This window comes from Vanellus vanellus (assembly GCF_965231255.1).
Source record: "Vanellus vanellus genome assembly, chromosome: 1".
NCBI lineage: Eukaryota > Metazoa > Chordata > Aves > Charadriiformes > Charadriidae > Vanellus > Vanellus vanellus.
The window spans coordinates 27,855,093-27,880,913 of NC_138905.1; the positions used below are offsets into that span (position 1 = coordinate 27,855,093).

Here is a 25,821-nt window from a genome sequence, read left to right on the forward strand (position 1 = left end):
TTAAAGATGTAAAGCAGCAGCATCAAGTAAAGAGGAACAATCATCAGACTTTAACATTTGAATATTTATGAGAAATTATCTATATCTTTTAACAAAAAATATAGTAGGAGGTTCCATGATAACTAATTTTGTATCTGTGATTATATATATTAGGTGAAATAATCAAGTCCTGTAGTTCATGAACTTCAGATGGAAGTTGCTAGTAGCAGTCTTGGTGAGTTTTTCAAAGGAGCATGGGACTAGAAGGGGTTCTCCTGATTTTTTTTAAATATATACATAAATGGGTGAAGGGTCAATTAATAAAGAGGTAATTCACCTCCTTTACTATAACTTCACTGCTCAGGTGGTCAGGAAACATTTTTAAGTCTATGGACCAGTTTGTTCTTGTGCATTTGTTAATTTTATATTCTAAATAATTCTTTTTCCTAGCTGCTTTCCCCATTAATTTGTGGAGGGCCAGCTTAGATCCAGTCAGCCTTTGTTCTCCAGGACCAAAGAAAATCCAGGTTTAAGCCTCTTTCTTAACATATGTTCTCCTTCTCCAAACATCCCAGTTCAAATTAATCTTTTGTGTCTGACCGGAATGTATATCGTATTTTGGATGATGTTTCACATAGATGTTGTACAAAGGCATTGATATTTTCTGATTTATATTAGGAATATCTTGATTAACACATCCCAGGATCATATGCTCTTTCTTCACAGTCACGTCTTACAGTCACCCTCGAATCAAGCAGTGATCAGCCAAGCTTTCCTCCATCTTAGCCATTTCTAACTGAGGAGATCCTTATTTACAACAGAGGTTATTCTTAGCAGTCCCTAAATTCAAACCTACACTTCGGCCACTGAAATCTATTTTATATCTGCCATTTGAGCTCACCTAATATCTTTCAACTCCCAGCATCCTTCATGCTAACATTGCCTTTCAGCTTTGTGCCTTTGGCAGATTTCTTCGATGCAATTTTTTTTTTCTTTCTTGAGAGCATTAAAAAAAGATTAAAACGAGCTCAGTCACAAATCTAATCTTTGTTGAGTAGCCTCCCTACAGCTTAATACTTACAGCTTAATGCCATTTCCTTTCTGTCCAACTCATTAACTAGTTTACAGTTCTTGTAATAATCCTGATCTCCTTCATTTATATAATTTCTGAAACAGAGCCACAGCCAGTGCTTTCCTGAAGACAAATGAGATCTACATTACTTTTGTCTGGAAAATAAATTATTGAACACAGTTATCAGGTTAGTCTGATGCAACCCTAATTTCAGCAAAGCTGACTGAATTCACTCTGTAAGCACTATGTCTTTAATTACTTCTTCAAAATAGTTTCTAAAGACTGCTGCCATCCAACTAACAAACCGATGGTGGCATCAACGACTTCTCATTTCTCCTTCTTAACCGAAAGTGATGGTTGTTATTCTATCATGTGCCACCACCACTGCCAGCTTGGTGGATTCATTTGGGGTGGCCATTACCACACCTCCAGCTTCTCAGCCTGTCCTTCCTGCGCCCTGGGATGAGATGTGCAGTCACACCTCAGCTGTGCGCGCGAGGCAGCATTGTTCCAGCCCAGTTTCACATGTTTAAGTGAAATGTCCAACTGCAGAACCCAGTCACGCATAGTTGAAGACTCTGATTTTAGATGGGCTGACTCGCAGGTGGTGTATGTGTCCCTCCATGAACTGTACAGGAAATTTAGGGAGACCAGGATTCTAACTCAGTCGCTTCAGTTACACATCCAGAGCTAGGCTGGGTTTTGTATATAATTTCCACCTCAGACATTGTAAATCCTGTTTCTACCTTCTGCTCCGCTTTCAACTCCCCAGATTAAATAATGGCCTTTTACTGAAAACTGACATCAAGTATGTATTCAGAATGTGGGCTGCTTGCAAGACAAACGCTGATTTCGTCAAGTCTCTCTTCTCTATCTGCTTCTTGACCTCCAACACGTAGCTTGTTTTGGTTAACTAATCCATTCTGTAGAGGCTGTCACTTCTCATATACTTTCAGAGAATGTTCTCCGTGCTGGTAGTCCTAGAGTCTCCAAAAATTCCTATTGTTTTTCTCCCACTATTCAACAAATTTCAGCCCCTTACTTGAAGATGTGATTTTACATTACATTCAGTGTCCCAAGTGCCTTAGTCCAAGTAACTTAATTAACAGATTCCTCGCTTTAGCAAAATTTGTCCTTGTACACAACTAGAGTAAACTGTAAGATAGTGTCAATTCTTTATTGGTCAGAAATTATTTAGCAAAATTAATTAATAAATAGAAAGATGCCTGCATAGCTACTGCATCCAGGAGTATCTGGGCCTTACTATTAGCATTTATTCTCTAATCTGTATTCCCAGTAATATATCTCTTTTTAGTGGCAAATCCTTTGTACATTTTTGATCTTGTTTAACTGCTTTTGTATTCCTTCTGCAAAGTGATTATACTTGATATATTACCATTCCTTCCTGCTCTTCGATCCATATTGAAATATCGTTAGGTGGATTTTGCATGTGGAAGCAAATTTATATACAATGCAAGGAAATACTGGGATCATATCTTACATCTCAGCATCTTGAAACACAATTGTGACAGAAGTTTTGAAAAGCATGCTAACACCCAAGCCTATCGATTACAATTTCCATCTCAACCGCTGTGTAAGATGGAAAGGTATGGTCATCATCATGTTGATATATATCATTAATGTCATCTCATTTTGGTGATAAACAGGAAGAGCTTGGATAAGACTGACAATTTTCTTCCTGTCTGACTGTCTGTAGTAAATCCCCACAATGAGCAGCATGCATTTCTTTTAATCGGTGTCTGATGGTACATTTGTTTTGAGAAATCTTATCTTTATAGAAATATCCCCACTACAGAAATGAAGGTCTTTCTTGGCTTCATCAAAAGCTGTGAATATTTGTACAGGCAGGCATTCCCTGTAATTGCCCAAGAGAACCTACCATTACACACTAGCTAAAATCTGCTATGAAACCAGCTGGACAAAGAGCCTTCCCTTACAACAGAAAATTTCATCTCTACGTCCCAGCTCCCCTGACAGATTTCTCAGTCACATCACATATGCAGATATTTTAGACAGCTTAATACTTTAACTCAATTCAGAAGGATGCTTTCCTGATGCTGTAATTTGCATTATGATTTAGATTGGGGCAGAATGCAGCATAAATGTCAGTAACATTCTACAAAGATATCCATTCTTCCTTTCACAGGTAGAAATCTTCTGTCATTCATAATGACAGGTATAGTGTAGGTGACAAAAAGTTTCTTACCCATTATTCCCATCAGCAATGTGCCTGCTATATTCACATTCTCTAACTAATGCTTTAGAATAAAGGAGTATATTTACTACTTCCATCTAAAAATGTCTAGAGCATAACACACTATTTTTAGACTTGCCTAATTGTGTTTTACTGAGATTTTAATAACACTGCAAATTCTTTAATTTACTTTCTCATTAATATCACTTAAACTCTTCTTAATGTTGAAGGAGAATTCATAATATAATTATGTAACGTATATTTCCAGAAAGTGGAAGAAGTAATTCTTTTACAAGTAATCTAATACAATTACTTTCATCAGTCCCTGTGTTCTCTTCTGCTAGAAAGAGAGCAGTCAACCTCTCCAGACCAGACGCGCATGTTGCAAGACTCCGCTTCCTCAAAAATATGCTGCCTGGAAAGCGCAGTGAGCAGCTGAGAGATCCTACGAGAGGTTGGTCCAATGGCTCATGTCATAAAAAAGCCCTGTGCATGAAGTCACTGCAAAAACTGGGTCCATGCAGGCAGACCATACGGTTTTACTGAGGTTTCACATCTGAGGCTGTTACATTTTGGGTGCACTTACAGGGTATATACTCGTCTTCCAAACTGCAAAAATTAAATATTTATTTCATGTCAAACTTGTTCTGATTTGTTTGCTCCTTCTCACACTGCTTTGCAGGCAGGAAAGGAAATGTTCTAAAAGATTTTTCTTGATTTTTTTTTGCCTTCCAGATGACCTACACCACACTTTGAGAATTGTCATTCTGATGCTCATTTTATTTAGTCTCCTTAAGCTTTGGAAATTAATAGTGTTCTCAGGTTTTCTGCGACAGTAGTAAAAAGCATATTAAGGTTATGTCCTATTTAAAAAAAAAAAAAAGCCAATTGAAGAGGTTAAAGCAGGAATAGAATGGGAAAATAAAAGCATAAAAAACAGCTGTAAAAGCACCATTATTTTTCGTAGTCCTAATTTTTTCTTTGGTCCTCTTCTCTACCCTGTACTACTTGAATTCTTCAGCATCCCTGATGTACAGGGTGGGGCACTGTGAGGTTTAGCAAAAGTGGTTTTGATGCCTCTTTGGGAGATTCTTTTTTTATCTCCTTACATAAGTAATCTTGGCAACAGTAAAAGCATGGCATTTTCTCTTTCCCTGAAAAAAGGAATTGTCCTTCCCAGTTATAGCACTGCTACTGCAGGATACACATCAGTGAAAAAGGAGGTTATAAAGCATTAAAACAGCCCACTGGGACTAGCCAATGCTTATCTGTGAAAGCAGCACTTACTGGAAAACTTATTTTCTACTTCCTTATGAAGGAAAAAAATCAAAAATACAACAAGACTGCCCGGAGGGATAAGAAAAAGACTGAAAACCAGCTAAAGGGATATTAGCAGAAACGATCAAAGTGCAAAGATAAAGCTAGCCTAACTGCTAGCTTTAAATGAAACAATAGATAGCCGTCAGAATGACCACAAGTTTTAAAAAAAAAAAAAAAAAAAAGGAAAGTGGAGCAGATAAAGTATCAGGGCTGTAGAGAACAAAATGCCAAAACCATTATGGGGCATTAAAAGACAATGGGGATTTTTCAGGTAAAGCCAAACCAGTTCAACAGAAATTGCTTCAAAGAGAATATCTGTGTATGTCAAAACAAAATCCAACCTAGAAACTCAGGTTTCTTCAATATGTATGCCAGTGTCACGGAAAGCTCAAGGAGGAGATTGTGTGGAGTAAAGTCAAATTTCCCACCTACCCCTGTGTTTGGCCAGTATTTCTTCCAGTACATTTTTTCCTTCTTCACGTGATCCTGCTTGCCTATTCCCCTGCCTTCCTGTCCTTTTGCTCACATTTATTTCACTGATGTCCTGTACCTTGCATATCTTGTAAAATAACTCTGTACGAGCTTCATATTATGTACTAATTCCCGCAGCTATGCCTTTGGACATGGGTTTCAAACGCTTGCCGAAAACTCCAGCTTCTCTGGCAAGCAAAGACTGCTACCTACAAACGTGCTGTACACTCAGGCATGCTTGTGTGCAGGCTTGTAAGCACGGATGTCACAGCTGCTCAAGGAAGGGCAAGAGTGATGTCATCTAGAGCCGTGCACGTGTATCTGTAACTGGAGACACATGGAGTTGTGTCGGTTCTAGTCAATCTGGTCCTGAGGGGAGCCTCAAAGCACCTCTTGAGGGGAAAATAGAGTATTACCAAATAGACTAAGTCAACTAGACACACACGCGCCTTTGCAGGGAGTTTGTAACCAAATCATTGTAAAAGGCTTTAAAGAGGGAAGCGCTAAGTGTAGAGAATACAGAGTGGGAAATAATACATCTGCATCACCCAGTGAAGCAGTTTTATTATCTTGAAAGCATGAAGATATTCTTATTTGCTTGTGGACAGGAGCAGCTTTTGAATGTCAGCAAAACCATCCTGCCGGCAATATCTATTAGTTTGTCATCCGAGATATACCTAAAAATCCATGGCACAGGGGTGGGCAGCCATCCACTGCTGAAAGAAGTCCAAAAGATTCACCTATAAACTGATGCACCTTAGAAGGCGATCATTAATATAATATAACTGGTGCTCCAGTACAGTAGTTTGTCTTAATATAGAACAAAGTACTCACAAACGTATACAGTAACTTGAGATTTTCTTTTCAGGGGAAAGGGAGTTACTTCCTTATTGCTATTGCTAGACGACATTTTAACATCAATGTTTTTTTAAAAAGGGGAAGTTCTTTATTAAAACACCAGTGTGTCCAGCACTCTCTGAGTCCTACAGTAAGACTTTCTGCTGCTTTTGTGAAACATCTTCGGTTTGTATTAAGCCGTATGACACGTGCACGTGATTCTTATACAAATTGTTACACGTAAAGCGATCACATTATGCCTTACAGGGCTAAAACGGAGTTTACAAATGAGAGCTGATTGAACACTGTTGTCGCTGTCGTGCCTTAGCAATGACACATTTTACTCCAATCACACAACTGCTGTTCAGCATGTCTTGCAGTCCCGGCAAAGAAGCCCTTTCACTAAGTGCTCGACCTTCAAGACAGGCTGTTCTAACAAGCAAAGAAAGACTCGGCATAAAACAATTGGTGGATAGGGAAAAAATGTGTCCCTGAATGGCAGTCAGCTTTCTGGACTATCACCAGTCACACACGTAAACAAGAGATTAGCCGTTGTTAAGTGGTTAATTACCAGTTTTGGGGCTCTTAAGGATTTCCTTCAGGATGAGGGTGGTTGAATCACTTATTTAAAAAAAATATGGTGAACTGGCAAATATTCCTTCGCTGTCACCGTCTGCCCCAATTACATGTTTTTTAAACAACAACTCATTTCAGCCAATCAGGATTTAATGGTCTCCAAGATTTGCTGTGGAAGCTGTTTGTTTTCCAGTACTGGAATGGTTGGCTCAAGAAGCTAAGCTAATTTAGGTTCAGAGAGGGTATGGCTGGATGCGAGATTTTTTTTCTCAGAAATATTTTTGGTTTGTAAGACTACTGTATTTTGTTACAAGAATTCTGCCTAAAATAAATCCTAGAATGCCTGAAGTGTAAAGAGAGAAGTAAGTATTACATTTAAAAATAACATCTAAAACTTTCATACATTTAAGATAAGGTATGATGAAAACTGCAAGAACAAACATATTCTTTTATGAGTTTCCTGTCTGCTTCTCATATCTCAACAAATAGGTGATGATGAGTTAACCTTGTGAAATATTCTGTTTTAGAGCCAATCCTAACGGACTAACTATGCAAATTAAAGTGGTAAACATGTACAACTCCAAAGCCGTATGTCAGAGGTTATTTTACACAAAACCAGAAAAAGACCCGCAGGGAAGTCTAGGACAGATTTTTAAATCACTATTGATTTTGCATGGAAGGGGCTCAGAAATGTCCGTCATGATCTGCTGTGAAAAGCCCTTCAGTAGACCACAGTAAGGTATAAAACCGTAACAAAACAACTCCAAGACTTTTTGAAGTTTTCCCATCACTGCTGCATCTGTGCTGAGTCAAAGCCAGTAGGTTGTTATGAAAGGTATGAGGGGAACTTTTCTGACATATCTGCCTGATATCCAACTCTGAAAATAACATACTGAACACTTATAATCAACAAAATAAGTCGATTCCTCAAAAGCAAGCACAGCACACTGCGTTTTATGCTTACCAAACTATCCACATCTATACTTGAGTTTACTGCCCACTGTAAGGTTCCCATGATGTTCATGGCTAAAGTAATAATAATGCCAACTCTAGCTGGTCCATCACCTGCGGAGAGAAAAATAAATTCAATTTATAGGCAAATAAAAAGCCAACAGAAATCAGAAAATTGACATGTGTATCTTAAAATGCATATTCACATTCTCTCTCCTTTTATTTCATGGGGAAAACATGGATTTGTTAATTACACAAAGGACTGAGAGCTTAATCATCAGTTAAACACCTGGCTTTGGCACTGAATTCACTAGGAACCCTGATCTTGCTTTGGCAGAAATAAAACTTAAATCTCGGTACTTAGACTGTGAACAGAATCTGGCCACTGCAATCTTCATTTCAATTTCCTTTTTCCAACACACGCGAATCTGTGAAATGACTCTTATCTGACTAAAACACCACAGCTAACAACTTTAAAATTCAAAATAGTTGTCCTGGTTTACATTTTCATTTCTTGGAGAAAGAGAGGATATGTTCTGCTTACTGTTCCACAAAGATGCAGAAATAAATTCTTTTGTTTTAATTGTCTGCTGTAACAAGCATGGGACTTTCCAGGAATTTTCCTTTGTGAGTTCATACAACAGAATATAAGCATTTAAACTATCCCACTGTTGACTTTAAATCTCACTATGTCTTAAATGGAATTAAGGAATTAAGCCAAATGCCTTTCTACGATTTCTCCATTTCTCCTATGGCTTTTTTCAACACACTTCCTCCTGTTTTGCTTATAGACATCTCGTTATTAGAGTAATTATTGAAGTAAAGAATAAAAGCAAAATATTCTTCCTAAAAGCTGACAGATTAAGAAAGGGAATTTAGTGTTGTTCCAACGACCTATTACCTGTAACAGTAAAATTTACAATGGTGGTAAGATGACAAATTTTCATGGTTTTAAAAAGTGCTTTAACCCCTTTTCTCAAATAAAATATTCAGAAAAACAGTAACACAATAAACAGATTTCCTAAAAAAACCCCAAACCACTAAGTGCACAAAGTAAAGAATTAGAAGGGCAGCAGGAGATATTGTTTCCCTATGAATTTTAGGGGAATTAAAAGTCTCCATTGTAACAAAAGTACTGTAAGTGCATATTTTCATACGGAAGTATTCGTGTGGTTAGATTTTTTTTTCTAAAAATCAGAAGAGCTCCTTATACAAGAAACAGAGGGTAACATTTCATACACAATACAGTATACAGTAAAGTGTACACTTTTATATAGCTTCTTTTCAACACTGAAGTATGATCAAATGAAATTCTGATATTGTTTGAACCAAAAACCTCCTTTACAAAATCAGCAAATTCTTGTTCATCAGTGACCATAGGATCTAAACTGCATCCAGATCCTGCACACAAACTTCAGTGTAAAAATGGGAGAGGGAGAATAGTGCCTGAGAATAAAACTCAAAAAAAAAAATACATAACAAACGTGTAATGAATTAAAAGCTGTATTTGAAATAATCTGTAACTAAACCTGCCGAGTTTTTCCACAGAACTGAATTATTCCATCATTTTGGGGACATTCTCCACTTGTTGGAGACTGGCTACACCTGGCCAGACACAGGCAGCATTTCAAATACAGGCAAGACAGTAACATATAGAGGGATTCTCATTCATGTACTGGGTTTACTGGGAACACCAAGCCATTTTTAAGGAGATTTTGAATGGAATTCGAAAAACTTCACATTGGAAAATGGGTCAGTGGGTTAGGAATCAGGTGACTGGGTGACTAGTTCTGCTATTCGTGTGGCTTTAAAAGGTCATTAAAACTGCATGTCTTAGCCAATTGCAAATGAGAGGAACATTAATGTCCACTTACTAAAAAACTTTGAGCTATACAGGTGATGATCAACATCCAAGCTTTTCAGTACACTAATGTGGTTACACTGATGTGGTTTAAAACACATGAGCAATTACAGTCAAGAAAAGGAAAGTTCCATCCTTTCAGATACTATTTTCAGATCAATTGCTTCAATGAGTCCTCTACAACAACAGATTGCAAAAAATAATGGTGTAATTTCTATTGTAATTGAATTGTGTTTACTATTATGACATACTTAAAGCAGTGATTCCAATGTATGCTATAATTTGCAACAGTTTATTTCCCTCAGAAGTTTCTAAAGCTGAGCTGTTACATAGAAGCAGAAGATTTCCATTTCAGTACTACAGTAAGGTTGCCGTACCTGCAGTTATGATAGAGATGAATGCCACAGCAATAAAAAAGACAACAAAAATCATTTCTATCCTCATCTGGAACCAGCGCAGCGTTGACAGGTAGAGGAACCAGTTTGCCGTGTGTAGGTTCAGGGCTTTGTGAAATAAGGTCTCAAAATAGGGCTGACGCCCAAAAGCTCTCAGTGTCCACAGCCCTTTTAAGCTTGTAACTAGATGGGTGAATATTGGACTCCGAGCTGTAAAGTGTTTAAATTAGAAACATCATAAACACTAATAAGAAAATGTCTTTGATACAACGCAAATACACAGCCCTATGCCCTAACTCACAGCAGGATAACTATTGTCTGTGTTTAATTTACATATATTGTTGGAGCACATGACAGAAGTAATCCCAGCAGAGGATACACAACAGTCTTTGCAGGACTGGGTTGAAATGCTATTCAGTGTATTGCCAGGAACGGAGCACACTAAATCTTCATAGTTAGAATACTACTTGGGGAAGCTCCTGGCCTGCTGTAAGATGCAGCGAGAGAAAGACGGCTCCTCCTCTGCCAAAATGAATCCCTACAATTCTGATAACTCCACCAAGTGAAGTTTCTTAGCACAGACAGAATACTTTAATGTTCTGGATTCCACTGTACAGGCATGGTAATTTTAAGCAGACCTTGCATTCATAAAAAGTGGTGAGCCAATGCCGGAGCCCCGTGAACATCAAAGAAATTTAGATTTAGATTTGAGGAACTTCAGAATTGCACTTAACTAAAAGGGAAGATGATCATCAGCGTTTAAGACTCAGGACAGATTTGCTGAAGGTCTGCCAGTTTGTTGTAAAGCCAGACCACAGTGCCTGATCTGCAAACCCACACTTCAGAATGAGGTTTTCCATTTTATTTGGAACATGTTAGTCTCTTAATGGGTAAGAGGAAGGAAATTTAGTCAAAAGCCTTATTCAGAAATAAGAATTCTTTACAATCAAGATACATCCCGTCTAAATGTTTCTTATAAAGAAACAAACTCATAGGGCACATACCAAATCTGACCACATTTTTTCAAGTTACATTGACTCTCGAGAAAACTGTATGTCAGGACTTTATTTGTTTTCAGCTGCAGTAGTGATAAAGCCCAGCTTTAAAAAGGTCTTCTCCATTGTTCTTTGGCAGCAGAGCACTCAGTGTTGGCTGGGTGAGTACCAGCACTGGCTTTAAAGCGATATGTGTTCTGCTCCCAGAGACAATGGCATCTTGCAAGAGAAAAGGCAAAGAAGAGGTGAAAGGGTGAATCACTTCTCAATTGATTTGTTGTGGATTTAGAAGTCTACCAATTTTGCTGCTCCTACCTTCAGATTCCAGTTGTTTCAGCTGCTGAGAAGTGTGGAGGAAGTATGCCCTTAACACAATAAAGGCTGCTATCACAGGCACTGATGCCAGGAAGATGTAGGGTTGTAATATTGAGACTACTGTTATAGCGCCAATCACAATCAGTATTAACTGTAGAATGAAAGAAAAATACTATTGATATAGTAAACTTGTCATTTTATAGACTAGAGATTGGTGATGAATCTCCTTCCCATGGCAACAAACTGCTAATTGTTTCAACAAACATAAAGTGCTAACCTAAGTAGGATTTGCAGCTGAGAACAAACCTCCATGAAAAGATCACGAATAACTGAGACCAGATCCATAACCTGTTGGAACAAGCTGCCATCTTTTCTAATAGATGGAAGAGTGTTTTCTGTAGTGCAACCAGTATTGCAGGTTTCTAAATTGCAAAGCCACACCAAAAAAAAAAAAAAAAAAAAAAAAATTACAGCTAGGCACTGACTCTCCAGTTAAAATTGTAAGAACAACCCTTGCAATATCTGCAGCCACCTCCCAAACCCACCGGTGCTGTCCCTGTCTCATCTGGACCAGGTGCGCCAGACCGTGAGGAGCTGAGTGCCAGTCTCCTGCAGGTTCTGGGCCAAACAGTTTTTCTGAGGGTCAGCAAAAGTGGGAAGTCACACACCGCCGCTTGCTCAAGGGACTGTAACCCACATATGAAACCAGCGCTACTACTTCTCCTGGTCAGAAGACAGGAAATAAGTCGTAAGAGGACTTGTGGTATGAAAAATTAGCAGTTTCAGGAGAAAACAAAGATATTTTAAGGTGGCAGATGACTCAAAAGGAACAAAAACGTTCCATAATCTATTTAACCACCCTAGAGACTACTACCATTCTCAGAAGACCTTATCCTCAGTAGCTCCAGACAGACTTAGCTAAATCAGGACTTGGTCTTTACTCTAGAAACACCTTAAACACTTAGACTGTTTTTATCTCATACCTAAATCTCATGAAAATCAAGTGTACACAGAATAGCAAAGCTCTGCTTTGTATCAGGGTGTTACCTTTCACATTGAACAGCTACTTCAGACTGCAAACTTATCAGCCTAAAGCAACTGCAAATGGACGATTTGGACAAAATGATGGAACACTGCATTGAAACATCACTGCAAATGACTGGTCAGCAAAGAAATAGATGGAAAGCAAAACTAATTTCACATTAGGAAGAAACCTGCAGTTGGTGCTTTTGCTACTGCATCCACATAAACTCAAGGAAGGTTTTAAATTCCCGGTACCCCAAGTCAGAGATCTTCTATGAACTGGTAAGTGTGTTCCAGGTTTCCTACCCTTTGTTTTCATCAGAAATCTGAGCAATGCAATAGCAGCATCAAAGTTCATGAAAAAAATTACTGTAACAGCTGAACAAGTTAAAGATTTTTTTCACTATTTGAATGGTGCCACACGTGGGTCATGCTTGTGTGGGCTGTATAGCACTGGTCTGTAGCAATGCAAGAATGGGTTTGTGTTTAGTCATTATTTCAAACTGCAGAATTTAGTACCTCTTGGATGTCTAATTGTGAAGAAGCGAATGAGCTGTTCAATTGATACTGAGCCAAGTTATGCAGCTTTCACATCACTTGAGATAACACAGTCACACAGTGACTGTTTTAATTCCTGTTTCCATCATTTGCTCAAATTTTGCAAAGGCCACCATGATGCCATATTGTCCTCACTGCTGGCCAACAAGGGCGGCATTGTCAGAAGATCAAGTAAGATGATCCTTCCTCTCTCTTCAGCACCAGTGAGACTATAACTGGAGTGGGGTCCCCAGTACAAAGGAGATACAGGCATGCTGGAGTCAGTCCAGTGAAAGGTCTTGAAGATGACAAAGGGACTGCAGCATCTCACGTACAAGGACAGGCTGATGGAGCCAGGATTGTTTACCCTTAAGAGAAGACTTAGGGGGATCTTACCACTTTGTATAAGTATCTGATGGTATTTACTACATTTATATAAATTACACATATATATGCAAATAATTTTTATAAATTATATAGACATTTAACAATTATATTCTATTTACATAAATGCCAGTAAGTATTTGGTGCAGAGCAAATAAGCCTGAGCCAGATTCTTCTCAGTGGCACACAGTGTGAAGATAAGAGGCAATGGGGACAAGTTGAAATGCACAAAACTGCATTTAAACATAAGAAAAAACATTTTTATTGTGGGGATGGTCAATTACTGGAACAAGTTGCTCAGAGAAGTTGTGGAGTCTCCACCCTTGGAGATGTCCAAAATCTAACATGGCCCTGAGCAACATGCTGTAGCTGACCCTGCTTTGAGCAGAGGGGTTGGAGAGGTCCCAAGCCCTCAGTCCAGAGGTCCCTTCCAACTTCAACCATTCCGTGACTCTGTGATAATCAGCACAGAAGGAGAAAGTCATGTGTATAACTTCTCTGTATCTCTCAGAGGAATCTGACTGTTCATTAGCAAAGTCTAAAGCTGCCAAGCAAGTCTGAATCTATGGAGGATCAGAAGAAATGTCTTATGAAAGGATGACTAGTAAAAAGCATTCAAGACAGCAGGTAGGTTCAACGATCTTCACCAGAAGAACCTGGAAAGACAGGGCAGCTTCTCATGCATGTCCAGGAGCCTCTGTAGTTGAGACTGAAGAGACAGAGGTGAACCTATGGGACATTAGCATATAGGTTAGCCTCTAAAAGGCATCAGAACATAAAAGCCAAATCTAGGGATTTTCCTTATCCTTAAAAACATGAAAAACTAGTCAGTTTCTTGTAGAGTTTGAAATGTGGAGAGAGACTAACTAAAATAATTTTGGAATAACATCCCCGTGGCAGATCCAAAATACTAGAAACAAAATGGCCACACCAGAAAAGATAGCAGTGAATCCTGATCACACCGAAGATGACATTAATGATTCAGAGAAGGTCTCAATGTCCACGTTTACTCATTCAGCCAACCTTCATGATGTCAGCAGGACGTGAAGTAGAGCTGTGATGTCCTTGAACCTCTTCATGTGGAGCTGCACTGGCTCCTCTAAAGTCATAAGCCGAAGTTATCAATTACTCACAAAGATGTAGGGAAAGGGACTTGGTTTTGATAAGACTGTCATGTTGGTAGGGATTGTAGAGCCAAGCAAACTCACAGATGGAGACAGGCAACCTGTGCAGCAGAGTGTTTGGATTGTCAGGCCTACATATCTCCTAAATAAAGGCAGAGAGGAACAGGAGGGCCGGGGAAGCATTTGCTTTTATTTTTCAAATGTTCTGGGAACCAGGTCTATCTGAGGAAAAGCTGGTGCTGCAGCAGTAGTGGTGGGACACTACTGAGGGGCACAAAGTCTCAGAATAGGCCAGATGGGAAGCAAAGAAAGACATCCTTCTTAAGAAACACTGGAATTGCCTCTATCCCTGTACCTCTTCAATGTTCTCTTCAGTGTGGATGAACTGGAAGGTCACTCAAAACTCAAGATTTTGCAATGCATGGAGTTTCCCAGAAGGTATGTTGGAAACAAGCCTTTCCATCCAAAAAATAAAAAAGTTTGCAATTCTACAACTCTTAGAGATGTGAAATTCCTCCAAGGAGTGGAGTCATCTAAAGCTCTCCTCCATTACAAATAGTTATCCAGTGCCTGACAGACTCAGCTTAAATACCAGAGACTCAGGGGAAGCCACAAAGATGCAAAGGATAAAAGACAAAATTAAGCAGTCAAAATTGTGAAGGGGGAAAAAGCAAAAAAGAAAAAGAAAAAAAAAAAAGAGCAGAACTGCCGAACTGAGAGCTGAAAGCACATCATCATGGATCAAACTGCCCTATAAGTCAGGCCTGGAAGAGTTTCCACAGACGATAAAAGAACAGGGGAAAAAAAGGTATATATTCAACAAAAGAGAAGAAGGAAATTAAGGGTGATGCTACTAAACCGGGAACAGAAGAGGCTAAGGAGGTAAAGTCATGAAAATGACTGAATGCAACCAAAGAATAGGATGAAAAAATATTAATTTTGAGCCAAGATAACTGAAAGAAACTGAGGAATGCCCTTTACACCTTTGAAGTTGAATATGGGCAACAGCAGAGAAACTTGTTCTGTAGGGGTCTGTAGGGCAAAAATGTTTCTGAGCTTGAATACAAAAAGTGGTTTGCACAAACAGTGGAGGTACATATATAGGCAAGTACTCAAAAAAGAAGCAATGAAGTTGACTTACAAGATAAGCAGCTATGTAAACATATACAGAATGAATAAAAGGAAGAGGGATTTAATTCCGGTTGTTATTTCTTCTTATTAATATGATTTCTTTTGCATGATGTACAACTGAAACTTTACAGTGCAATAAGACAGCAAAATTTAGAACTTTTCTACTACAAACCTGAACGAAGTCAAATACTGTAAGTGGAAGCAAGTCATCCAGTATTGCTGTATCTTTTGAGAATCTGTTAAGGATACCACCTATGGATTAAGAAAAAAAGGAAAAAAAGAAGTCAAACATTTTAACTCCCCCAAAATCCTACATTTATTACTTTAACAAAAAGTACAACTTTTTCTGAGTACAAAATATTAAGGAGAAGTTCAAGATTTTTTCTAGTACACGCAATTCCATTACAGTTTAGTGGAGCTGCAGCATCTTTCCTCAGGGAGGAATTTGGCTCCACAACTTCTGTTTCAGCTCTTGGAATCTAAAAAAAAACCCCAGGAAAATGTAATAAAAACAAAGAAACATAATTAAACAATACAGAAACAGAGGAACAAAGCATAAGGTCTGTACCCCTTATGCAGGAGGCTCTGATGATGCACAGATAACTTGCACATCAGCAGAATTATGAGCAGAATTACTGTATTCATCACCAGGTAACAACAGAATTAAGAATATAATGGGAAAATGAAGAAGAAAACCTATGTTGTATTGTCATTTATCAGTGTCTTCTGTAATCTAGTACGCACCAGTAAGAAGGGTATGGGATAGGAATTTCATGTACAGTGGGAGATGGAACTTGTTGCACCGGTTATATAATGAACTCTGTATCAACTCCAGAGCCAAATTTGAATACGCATACCATTATTCACACTAACTGATGTTTTATGCCATTTTAGTGGGACTACTTATGAAATAGAGCACTTTTTATCATCCACACCTGACTCCTTGTCACTCACCACATCGCTGACTATATCTTTTCTATTGCCGTTTTAGACAAAATCTATTCATTTGAAGTCAGTCTAGTTTTATTGCCTCAAACGGTTAACTTTTAATTTTCTCAAACTTACAAGGTGATATTTCAGAATCAGAACTGACAATTGAAATATGTCACACTTAAAGTGCAATCAAGGTTCATTAAAAGATTCACAAATTACTTTATGTGGCAAACTTTCAACATTCAGCTTGACTGAAAATGTAAATGGAAAGCAACAGTATCCTTTAACAGAACGAAAACTTTTGAATTGAAATGAAACCCATGCGTGAGTCAATCAGTTCCCATCTCAGTTACCTGCTTTCCAAGAGTTGAATGTTGACATAGGTGCATGAAGAACTGCGTGCACCATCTTTTGATGAAGAGTTTTAGACACTGTTATAAGCGTATGCACGAGGGGCAAACCTCTGAACATCCCCATGGCAAGCAGGGTATCGGCCACTCCCACGTAAATATAAATGATGTAGTAGCTGCTAGTGTCAGTGACAATCACAGGAGGTGTGTCAGAGGTACTGTTTTCTGATTGTGTTGCGTTCACTTTTAAAGCTGACCTGTATGACAGAAATGAAAAAATAAATGCATTACTGGAAATTGCGGTTTGTTCTCTTTTTCTTTTCTCTACTACACAAATAGCACTGCAATGTTCATTTGTTTTAAAACTATGTTAATGGTTAGTTGTATGTATTTCCAGTAATTTTTTAAATATTGTTCTCTATGTATTAAATAGAAATTATGAACTACCCCACGTTCTGCTAAGTAAAAGTTACTCTGTACGTGTTCCGGGGCAGAAGCAACAAATGGCTTATTCATCTCCTCAGATACCTTTGGGGATTGAAGCACCTGTCAGCATCTGTACTAATTTCTGAAATTAATTGCAGTTGGGCAATGAAGGGTTTTTACTGAGATGGAAATTAAGTCTTTGTTATGTAACTACCCCCCCTCCAACAGTTTTCTCCAAACAACTACCGTGAAAATGTACTGTTTTGGTAGTCTTTTGCAAATCTACTGCCTGTTTAATCACTGAAAAAAATAACTCAATCAAGGAAAATGCATCTGCTTCTTTTGACCAGAAAAAAAAATAGTTTAAGTGTTGAAAAAAGTGAATTGTTAGGGAAGTAAAATGCTTTAGGTGTACTATAAAAATCAAAGGCCTTAGTGACCTATTGTAAGGGGACATCAACATAAATCCCTCCTCCTCCAGATCAGACCTAAGTCACCATATGCTTTCTGTACTCAAACATACAGACTCAGTGCTGCAGGACAAAATCAGGGATCAAAAGCATTAACCCAGGACAAGCCATACTGATGCTCGGTATGCTTTAACCTTCATCTGCCTGACCCTGCAACTTCTGGGAATTTTTCACAGGCGAGCAGAAGGAATTGGACACACGGGGTTCTACAGAAACTGCTCCCTTAAAATGTTCCTAAGCAAATGTATCAACTGGTACCTCTACAAGACAGCGGTGAACCTCAGTGTATTCAGGATAATCGAGTCCATGCATCTCTAGAGTGAGCTGACCTAGGAAAAGTCTCACATGCATTTTTACGTGCTCTATAACAAGGCACAAGCTATTTGGTCATTAGCACTTAAAGAAGTACCAGCTTAAGATATCACCTACAATTTAGACCATCCATCTATGAACCGTTTTATTGCATTTAAGTTAGTGCCTATCCATATAGAATTCTGGCAGAATTTATTAATTGTTTATAGCAAAAATCAATATAAAGGAGACCCCAATTTCTCAATAAATAATCACCACTACTTACTTTTTAATAAACCATAATCCAACAAGAGAAGCAGCTACCTGTGACCAAAGAAAACAAAGTCAATTCTTTTGTCTTGTCAAATTATGTACTTTTTCTTACTTATCTTCTTTCACTAACTTTATAATTGTTTATAGAAACAGCATTATAAGTGGATGGAAGTCAAACTTTCCTGAAGCAAAAACCTTGTCATATCTGCTCCTCTTTCCGCAGAAACCATTTAGTGCATCCCACCAGGAAAGCTACATTTAGACTTGTATTACAATCAGGCTTTCAAGTGCCTAAATATTCTTTTATTGTTTTTTACTGTACTATTAACAAAGGCTTGCTAATGCATTCCTAATGACAAGGAACGTTCACTGTATGCTTTAACATATTTTAAGTTTTAAAGATTAATATTTCTTGATGGCCATAAAAGAGTAAGTCTCTCAATATCTTCAAAGGCAGCCATTCAAATATGAATGTCAAACCTTCAACTTTGTTATTTTTGCATCGTTGTTCTTGCTAGCTGGTATCTACATTTGATATACTTATTTGTCTGATATTGCTCAGCTGCTAGTTTTACACAATTCTCCACATAATCTATTTTAATATTTTTAAAATGTGGAATTAAACCCTTTTTGTTGTGAGGTGCTTCAGTGCTCAACAGAAGCTTCCTCTGTAACACACTTTCTTCTCTGTCCACTGAGACAGTGGAGACCTTCATCTAGTCCACCGCATTTCGGTCTGCCCTATGCCTGCCTATGATCTTTCTTCCAAGGGTCCAAACATGGTTTCTAGCCTCTTCTTCCCATATATCTTTATGGCACTTGTACAGGAATGGATTATGATAATACCTCAGCAAATAATTAAAGTCGTCTTCTTGGGAACCACTGACTTTGGCACGTCATACAGTAAATAACTCAAGCTTGACCATGACACTCTGAATTCATGCAATTGCAAGGATCACACTTCTTTCACAATAATGTTTTTACATCTCCCAGCAGAATTCTGTCCTGATCTTGACTCCTCACAACAGAGGACCTTTTTTTGTTCAGCTGGGAAGATGAAGGTAGACAATACCGTGACAGAACAACTTCACAATGTCTTTCTACATGTTTCCATTTGTAATTGCTCTTCTTCCAGTTCAGCAACCTTAATCTCTGGGTCTTACATCTAGGAAACACAGTTTTGAGCCACCTAAGTGAGCTACACACACACCCCCTGCAAGCCTAGGAAGAATGTACAAATGATGCCCTATTTACAGTGCTATGTGTGGACTCACCTTGGAGCCTACAATACAAAACAATCCATTCTAAATCTAAAATAGCCTCTCTAGCATTTTCACGATAGTCCCATGCAGCTCTGAAGGGTGTCAAAGCTCCACTTTCAATTCACTTGTCCTCACTAGCCTCTCTGTTGCCTGCGGTCAGAAGGGTACAAAGTGTTAGCACAGGCCACGTAACCGCTTGGCACGGCACTTCATCTCACGCACAGAGATTTGCTAAAGGTTATATAGTCTGTGCTCTGACTGAATATCCTCAAAAGAAGCAAAAAATTTGCAACCAAGATGAGAAATGTATGCTGAATACATGGCGATAAATCTGATATACCTCAAAGTTAAAATTTCCTTTTCCCCTACAACTCGTGTTGAGCTTTGCTGTTGTAGGTTTACACAACCATTTTCCACTACCATGAAAATAAAACTTACGTGATAAAAACAGCTATACATGTAAATACTGTCATGCTTTTGGAGGTGGTTTAAAAATTTGGAATCTCAAACTAGATCTAAGCTCCAGGCTTTATTCCTGGTCCAAAAGAACTAATTTAAATTACTTGCAACTAGCATTAATGTAAATGTACCATTAATCATATCCTTATCCAGGTCTGATGATACTAGAAGTTTGAATGCTACCACAGAACTGCTAAAAGCATTTCACTGACACAATATGGATTCTTCTTTCAGTTCATGTTGAAAAATGCCAAGAGAAATTGTTACCGTATTTTATAAGTTGACATACAAATACAGTCTCTTTAATCTCCCAGTCTTCTCTCTAAAACATGTTCCTTCCCTCAGAAAAACACTTGATTTGCAACATTAATTGTAAAAGAGGACATTACAAGATTCTGTATGCATGCTAAAAGCCTTTCCTAAATTGGGAGACAAAACAAAAAGCAGGCAATTTCTATTACAAGAAAAATAGTCAGACTTCCATGATTGGGCAGATGTTCTTCAGCACTTTTTCTGACAGTGTTTTCCACTGTACTTGGAAAAAGTCTTCACTGCATGCTGCAGGAACACCTCATCCATCTTTAAATGCCATCGCAGGCATTCAGTTCTCTGCCTTACTCACCACTCTTCTTTCACTAGGAGCAAAGCTACTAACTCGTTTTTGAAAGCAGTTCTCCAGAATTTATGTAAGTGCTGATCAAAAAAAGATCTAGTAATTATTGCTGTTAACCCCCCAAAGCTCTACAAAGATATCTTTTAATGGAAAACAGAAGATTATTCACCTGTGAACAAAAGACCTGCATGAGGCAACAATTCTTATTTATGGTACCACGCAGCAGAAAATAACTGAAATAATTTGATAAGGTGTGTCTTCTGCTGCCATGCACTAATCACTATCTTTGGTAGGAAATGCTCATCTAAACAGTAGAAAAGTCATTTAATGGCAGTTGTCAATAAGTGATACATACAGGAGCTACTGTCTTGATGTTTTATCCATTTATCCTCTTATCACAAACAACACAGTTTGAACAAACATCATTTGTAATAACATGACATCAAGCGCAGATTTTCTTACCTCAAGTAGGAAGACAGTCACACAAAAAATTAGAACAAAAATCAAGTTTTTGTGGATGGTAACATATCTGAAATAGGTATTCCATGTGGTAACAGTGCCCATGCTTTCAGCATCATCAGTAAAGCATTCCTGTCAAAGAATTGATAAGACCATAGTCAGACTGATAATATTGATATATGAGAATTTCTGACACGTGAATGTTGTCATGCTTTCTGCCAACTCACTCCAAATAATTGAACTGCAGCATTCAAATTGTCTGATAACAGCTGGAGAGGAAGGTACTGCCTGGTTGAGTCATCTTTGATATAACAACACAGTTTAGAGATGATTTGAAATTTTCAGACAACACTGAAAGGAACAACCAAGATTTGTCTGGCACTATTAGAAGCCCAGAAATGGTTAATCAGTAGCTATTTTCTTTCAGTAGAGATTAATATTGTGTTGTTAGAGTAAATTTGTAAATACACTATGGGCATTTTTTTCTGCTGAGATCATTAAAGCAAAAGAAAAATTGGGCAGTGCTTCAGCAAATTATGAGTTTAAATGTTTCTTGTAGACTTCTTTCCACCTAGGAAATTACTTTAGAACATTTTCCTGTCCTGCAAAAATCAGCTGTCAGTTTTGAAAATGAATGGAGTTCATTGTGACCAGTTGATAATTATTAGGAAAAAAGGAATTTTGCTCCGGTTCCTGGTATAAATCTCAACCTCAATTGCATAATTCCCACCACACCCATAAAAACAGAATAAAATCCATCTTAATCCTCTGTTCATTACCTGTGTCAGGACATAAGAGCTAAGCAGTCTGATAAATTTGTCAAATTTGATCAAATTCCAGTTTTAAAAACTGTGCTAGTACTTCAAATGTATTTTATTTTTTGCATGAGCCTTAAAGTTTCAAATGTCAATTTTACATAAATGTTTTAAAACAATGGTTTTCCATGTTATGGTCTTTAATTTAATTTAATTTTAGCATAAGTAATCTTACAGGTAGATTAAAGTGCAGATTAAAAACCTGTACTGAAATCCTCTACAGAAAGCATTCAAAAACTGTAAAAAACAGGCAAAATAAATTTTGGAAGATTTCAATGATTTCAAGATGATATTTGAGTTTAAAAAATATCACAGATATTCCAAAAAGATATTCCACAGAGAAGTACTGCATTAGGAATGACATAGTCGGGTAGAAAAATATGTAAGGAGTGTATTGCACTAATCTATCACCATATCAAAAAAACAAGATGAATGTAAATCAACACACACCTTCAAATCCTCTTCATTGATTTCGTCACTTATGTCCAAGACACTGTCTCGAGACAAGCGCCTGGTGTAGATATCTATCTCAGAAGATAGGTTTGTCTGAGGCACCATAGACATTTTCCGAAATGTTGTACTTCCCTTTTTGGAAAAGTTTGGTCCATAGTTCGCAGAGGTGCCCGTCATCAGGTTTAACACAGATTGCCTCCTCTGACCTTGCAGCATATGGTCAGTGTTTAGCACGTTACTCCGAAGCATACCTACATCTCCCTGCTCCAAGTCAGGTACCAGTGACAACCTCCTTTCTGGTGGGTCGTTGTAGCCATCTTCTATCCCGTTGACCTGCATCCCGTTCCTCTGCACTACTGAGAACTTCCTACCGGCGTTAAGGGGGTTAATAATTATAGAGTTCTTCCTTTTGTCATTAAGATCTGATGTTTGTTTAAAAGATTGCTTCTTTATTTCATTTCGTGATCCCACGCCTTCTCCTTCAATGGAAAATCGTCGGAGAGTCTCGGTTAAAATTGAATTTCTTCTCTCTGCACTGAACTGATCAAAAGAATCAAATCCCATCAGCTCTGAGCTGAAGTCTGGCCGTTGACCCTGAAGTTCAGAAAATGTTCCATAGAAATAGCAGCTCCCTTCATGTAAAATTAATATTTTGTCAGCAATCTTTAAATGTTCCAGTTTTGAAGTAACCAAGATCCTAGTTTTATTTGCCATCAGCTTGCACACGCAGCTATAAGAGATGAAAGTGTTAAAAATAGATTTTTTCTTCATGATTAAATGTTGCTTTTATCCCTTTCACTTTCAATCTATTTGCTTTTACCTGCCCCCCTCCCAGTATGAGCAGTCTTGGGTGCTCCCTCAAACTACAAAGAAGGTGATAAAGCTGAGATGTGTAAAGAGTGAGGGCTTTATTGCAGGAACCAAAAAAAAGGGGGAAAATTTAATCATTTTCAGGTCAATCAAAAAAACCACAGTTCAACACGAAAATGAAATCTTTCTTTTCATCCTAGGGTTACTTAGATCTTTTGCTACCAAACATAAAAGTATTAGCTCGATTTCAAAACTTCAAACTTATGGTCACTGAAAAGCTCATGGATGGCAGTGTGTGTCCTTAGTGTTTTGAGCTACACCACCAGGACAAGGCAAAAGTGTCTGTCTTCAGCCAACCTGCTGCCAATCTCTTGGTCCAGTGGGCACTTTCAGGTGATCAGTCTTTCAGTGAGTAGAAAAACAAGATAACTATATGTTATATATATTCAAATATATTTATATGTATTCAGTGATTAACAAGACAAATAGAAATTTTTGTAAAAATTTATATTTACAAAGCAGGTAAGTGTTTTAAAAAGAAAGCTTTTCTGCTAAACAGACACACCAGCTATGGACACGCGCTCGGGGATTAATAGGTTATGGCAGGCTCAATACGATGAGGTGACAGAGGGAGCAGTAATGATCAGGCTTGCTCCCAGCACAGTACACTGTCCTAACTAAAAAACTAACAAAAAAAGCTAACACAAAGCCACTCAGTCACGAGAACCCCTAAAAATAAACATCCCCAAAAGGTATAATTTTGATCACTTCAGTATTTTTGTACTGTTATTAAATTTCTCTTCTTGGTTTTACTTTGTGCTGCTTGGTGGGATTCTTAAATAAAATCTATCAAAACATACAATACCTTTCAAATATCTCTTTTTCTGTAAAAATGTCTAAATGTCCAAAAGGAGAATCCAGGAGATACAAATCAGCATCTTTGTACACTGCTCTGAAAAGAGAAAATGGAAACAACATTCACTTTCACAAGTCTTATAAATTTACAGAAATATAATTTTAAAATAATGCCTTTACAGTTTTTTCTCAAAAACTTGTAACTGACAGACTTTTTTACAGCATCATTATGGAGCTGAAATTCAACGTTTCATGCGCTTATAAGGCACCTTTCAATAAAGCCCTTCCTTGCTGCAGACCATGTTACAAACGAACTCAAGTTTTCCATTAATTTCTGTGCAATCAAAGGACGCCGTATAGCTGCCTTTTACACAGGTTACTCTAAAGATCTGTTTATGACCTGAACCTGACAGTCCCCATCGGTGTACAATGACCATTTAAATGGGAATTTAGTACCTACCGTAACGTCTACTGGTGCCTGAGGGAATATTATGTATATGTAAATAGGTGTGTGAAGACTCAGGTCTCAGCACTTAGTTTTAAAAGTACTTGGAAATAACTCGGGAGCAAAGACAAGTGTATTAGTGAGCCACGATCTTGCAAACATCATCTGAAATGGGACTGTACAATATTTCAAGTTCAGGACATAGAAAAGTATTTGTAGCATTAGGACCTTAAGCTGTATGTGCCTGGACGTGGCTCACTGAGATCTAAACCTGTGGTTAAGAGGTTGTTTGTTTTTTTTTTTTTAAATCAATGTCAACAGAAGTTCAAAAAAGCCCCTTGCCTTCCCCGGTGAGTATGAAAATCATGATGTGATACGAATCAGGGTATAATTAGCAAAGAAAATTTGGACAGCTGCATTTCGGTACTTTTTAAAGTGCTCCAAAAATGAGGTTTAAAATCATTATGTTAAACAATGTGAAAATATTTAACCACCAGGAGAAAAAGCCCTCAATAATAGTGTATTATGTTAGTAAACCAAGCAACTTCATTGAAAAATCCTCTGTCACGATGGATCTCACTGACCATACATTATGATGTAGTGGCTGCACAACAACAAAAAGTTCATACTGTTCTTGGCGCTTTCATCAGCAAAAAGTTTGCAAGGTTTCTCCTGGAATAATTATAGCACTCAAATTATTGCTATAATTTGTATGTTGGACTTAGTAGCTATACATGACTGGCTTTAGGGTACCGGGCCAGTGAACTAGCTCAAACCCAGGGCACGCACTGTGTTTTTCCCTTGGTCCTTTCTTTCCCCCAGCTGTAGCTGCAGGCACTGACAGTGCTCCGTAAGAAAGATGGACCCAGGAAATCTCCATCTGCTTCTCATGACGGCTGGTTGATGGCACTTCAGCGGGAATTCTCACTCCACATGACTTTGCACAGAGTCTACCAGACACACGTGCGCCACCAGCCCAAGCGAATTACACCCAGTTTATTGCCAGGGCAGATGGGTACAACCCGGGGCTCTAATCCTAAATTTTCTGCTCTAGCTCTCTCAGAGCTTCATCTGCAACCCACACCTCAACACCTGCACACCTTGCAGTATGCTGAGCTTAGACTGGAGCCCAAACACAACATAAAGCAGATACAGCCACCATCTTTGGGGCATTTATTGTTTTAAAAATTATAATTATATGGCTGAGAATAACTATATATCAGTACTGGGACCCTCCAGTAAATGAGCTGTGACCATCTGAAAAGTGACAGGCATGATTATTCATAGAATCTGGGAAATACTTCACATAAATGTTGCATTTTAAATGAAAATCTAAGTGGGTTTTGTTGGTTGGGAGTTTTTTGCTCGGAAAGCTTTGCCTGCTCCTCCCCTCCTCTCTTCTCTTACCACATAAAACAGAACCATCCACATGCCTCTTCCTTCTCACAAATCCGCTGGAAAGACCTGCACTGAAAGCCTCTCTATTTTAATGAACCCATCTTTTAGCCTCACACAGACACGCACATCTTTCATGGGATGCCAGTGTGGATCACCATAATGTGATTTTCCTTCTACCCAGAGTTTCTGAGCATGGGAACCAGGACAATTTGCGCTTGGCACAGAAATAAATGGGGCTGTTTACACGTCAGAGCTATCATTACGGGATTTCTGATGATAGCTATGTGATTCTGCTGAAACACATAGCTAATTTATAAGACAAA

General features: G+C 38.2%; 1 protein-coding gene across 2 annotated transcripts in view; it reads right to left on the bottom strand.

The window, feature by feature from the left end:
- Positions 1 to 25,821, bottom strand: part of CFTR (CF transmembrane conductance regulator) — a gene marked incomplete at both ends in the record, with an annotated part of 91,007 nt that overhangs the window by 17,535 nt on the left and 47,651 nt on the right. The window contains 9 exons of one of the 2 annotated variants that reach the window (XM_082479818.1): positions 7,435 to 7,535; positions 9,660 to 9,887; positions 10,988 to 11,138; positions 15,359 to 15,438; positions 16,473 to 16,726; positions 17,943 to 17,980; positions 20,726 to 20,854; positions 21,988 to 22,720; positions 23,666 to 23,752. In XM_082479818.1, the coding sequence (XP_082335944.1) occupies positions 7,435 to 7,535; positions 9,660 to 9,887; positions 10,988 to 11,138; positions 15,359 to 15,438; positions 16,473 to 16,726; positions 17,943 to 17,980; positions 20,726 to 20,854; positions 21,988 to 22,720; positions 23,666 to 23,752 (1,801 nt within the window). Of the gene's footprint in view, positions 1 to 7,434; positions 7,536 to 9,659; positions 9,888 to 10,987; positions 11,139 to 15,358; positions 15,439 to 16,472; positions 16,727 to 17,942; positions 17,981 to 20,684; positions 20,855 to 21,987; positions 22,721 to 23,665; positions 23,753 to 25,821 lie in introns of both variants that reach the window. The other variant, XM_082479817.1, reaches the window with a different exon arrangement.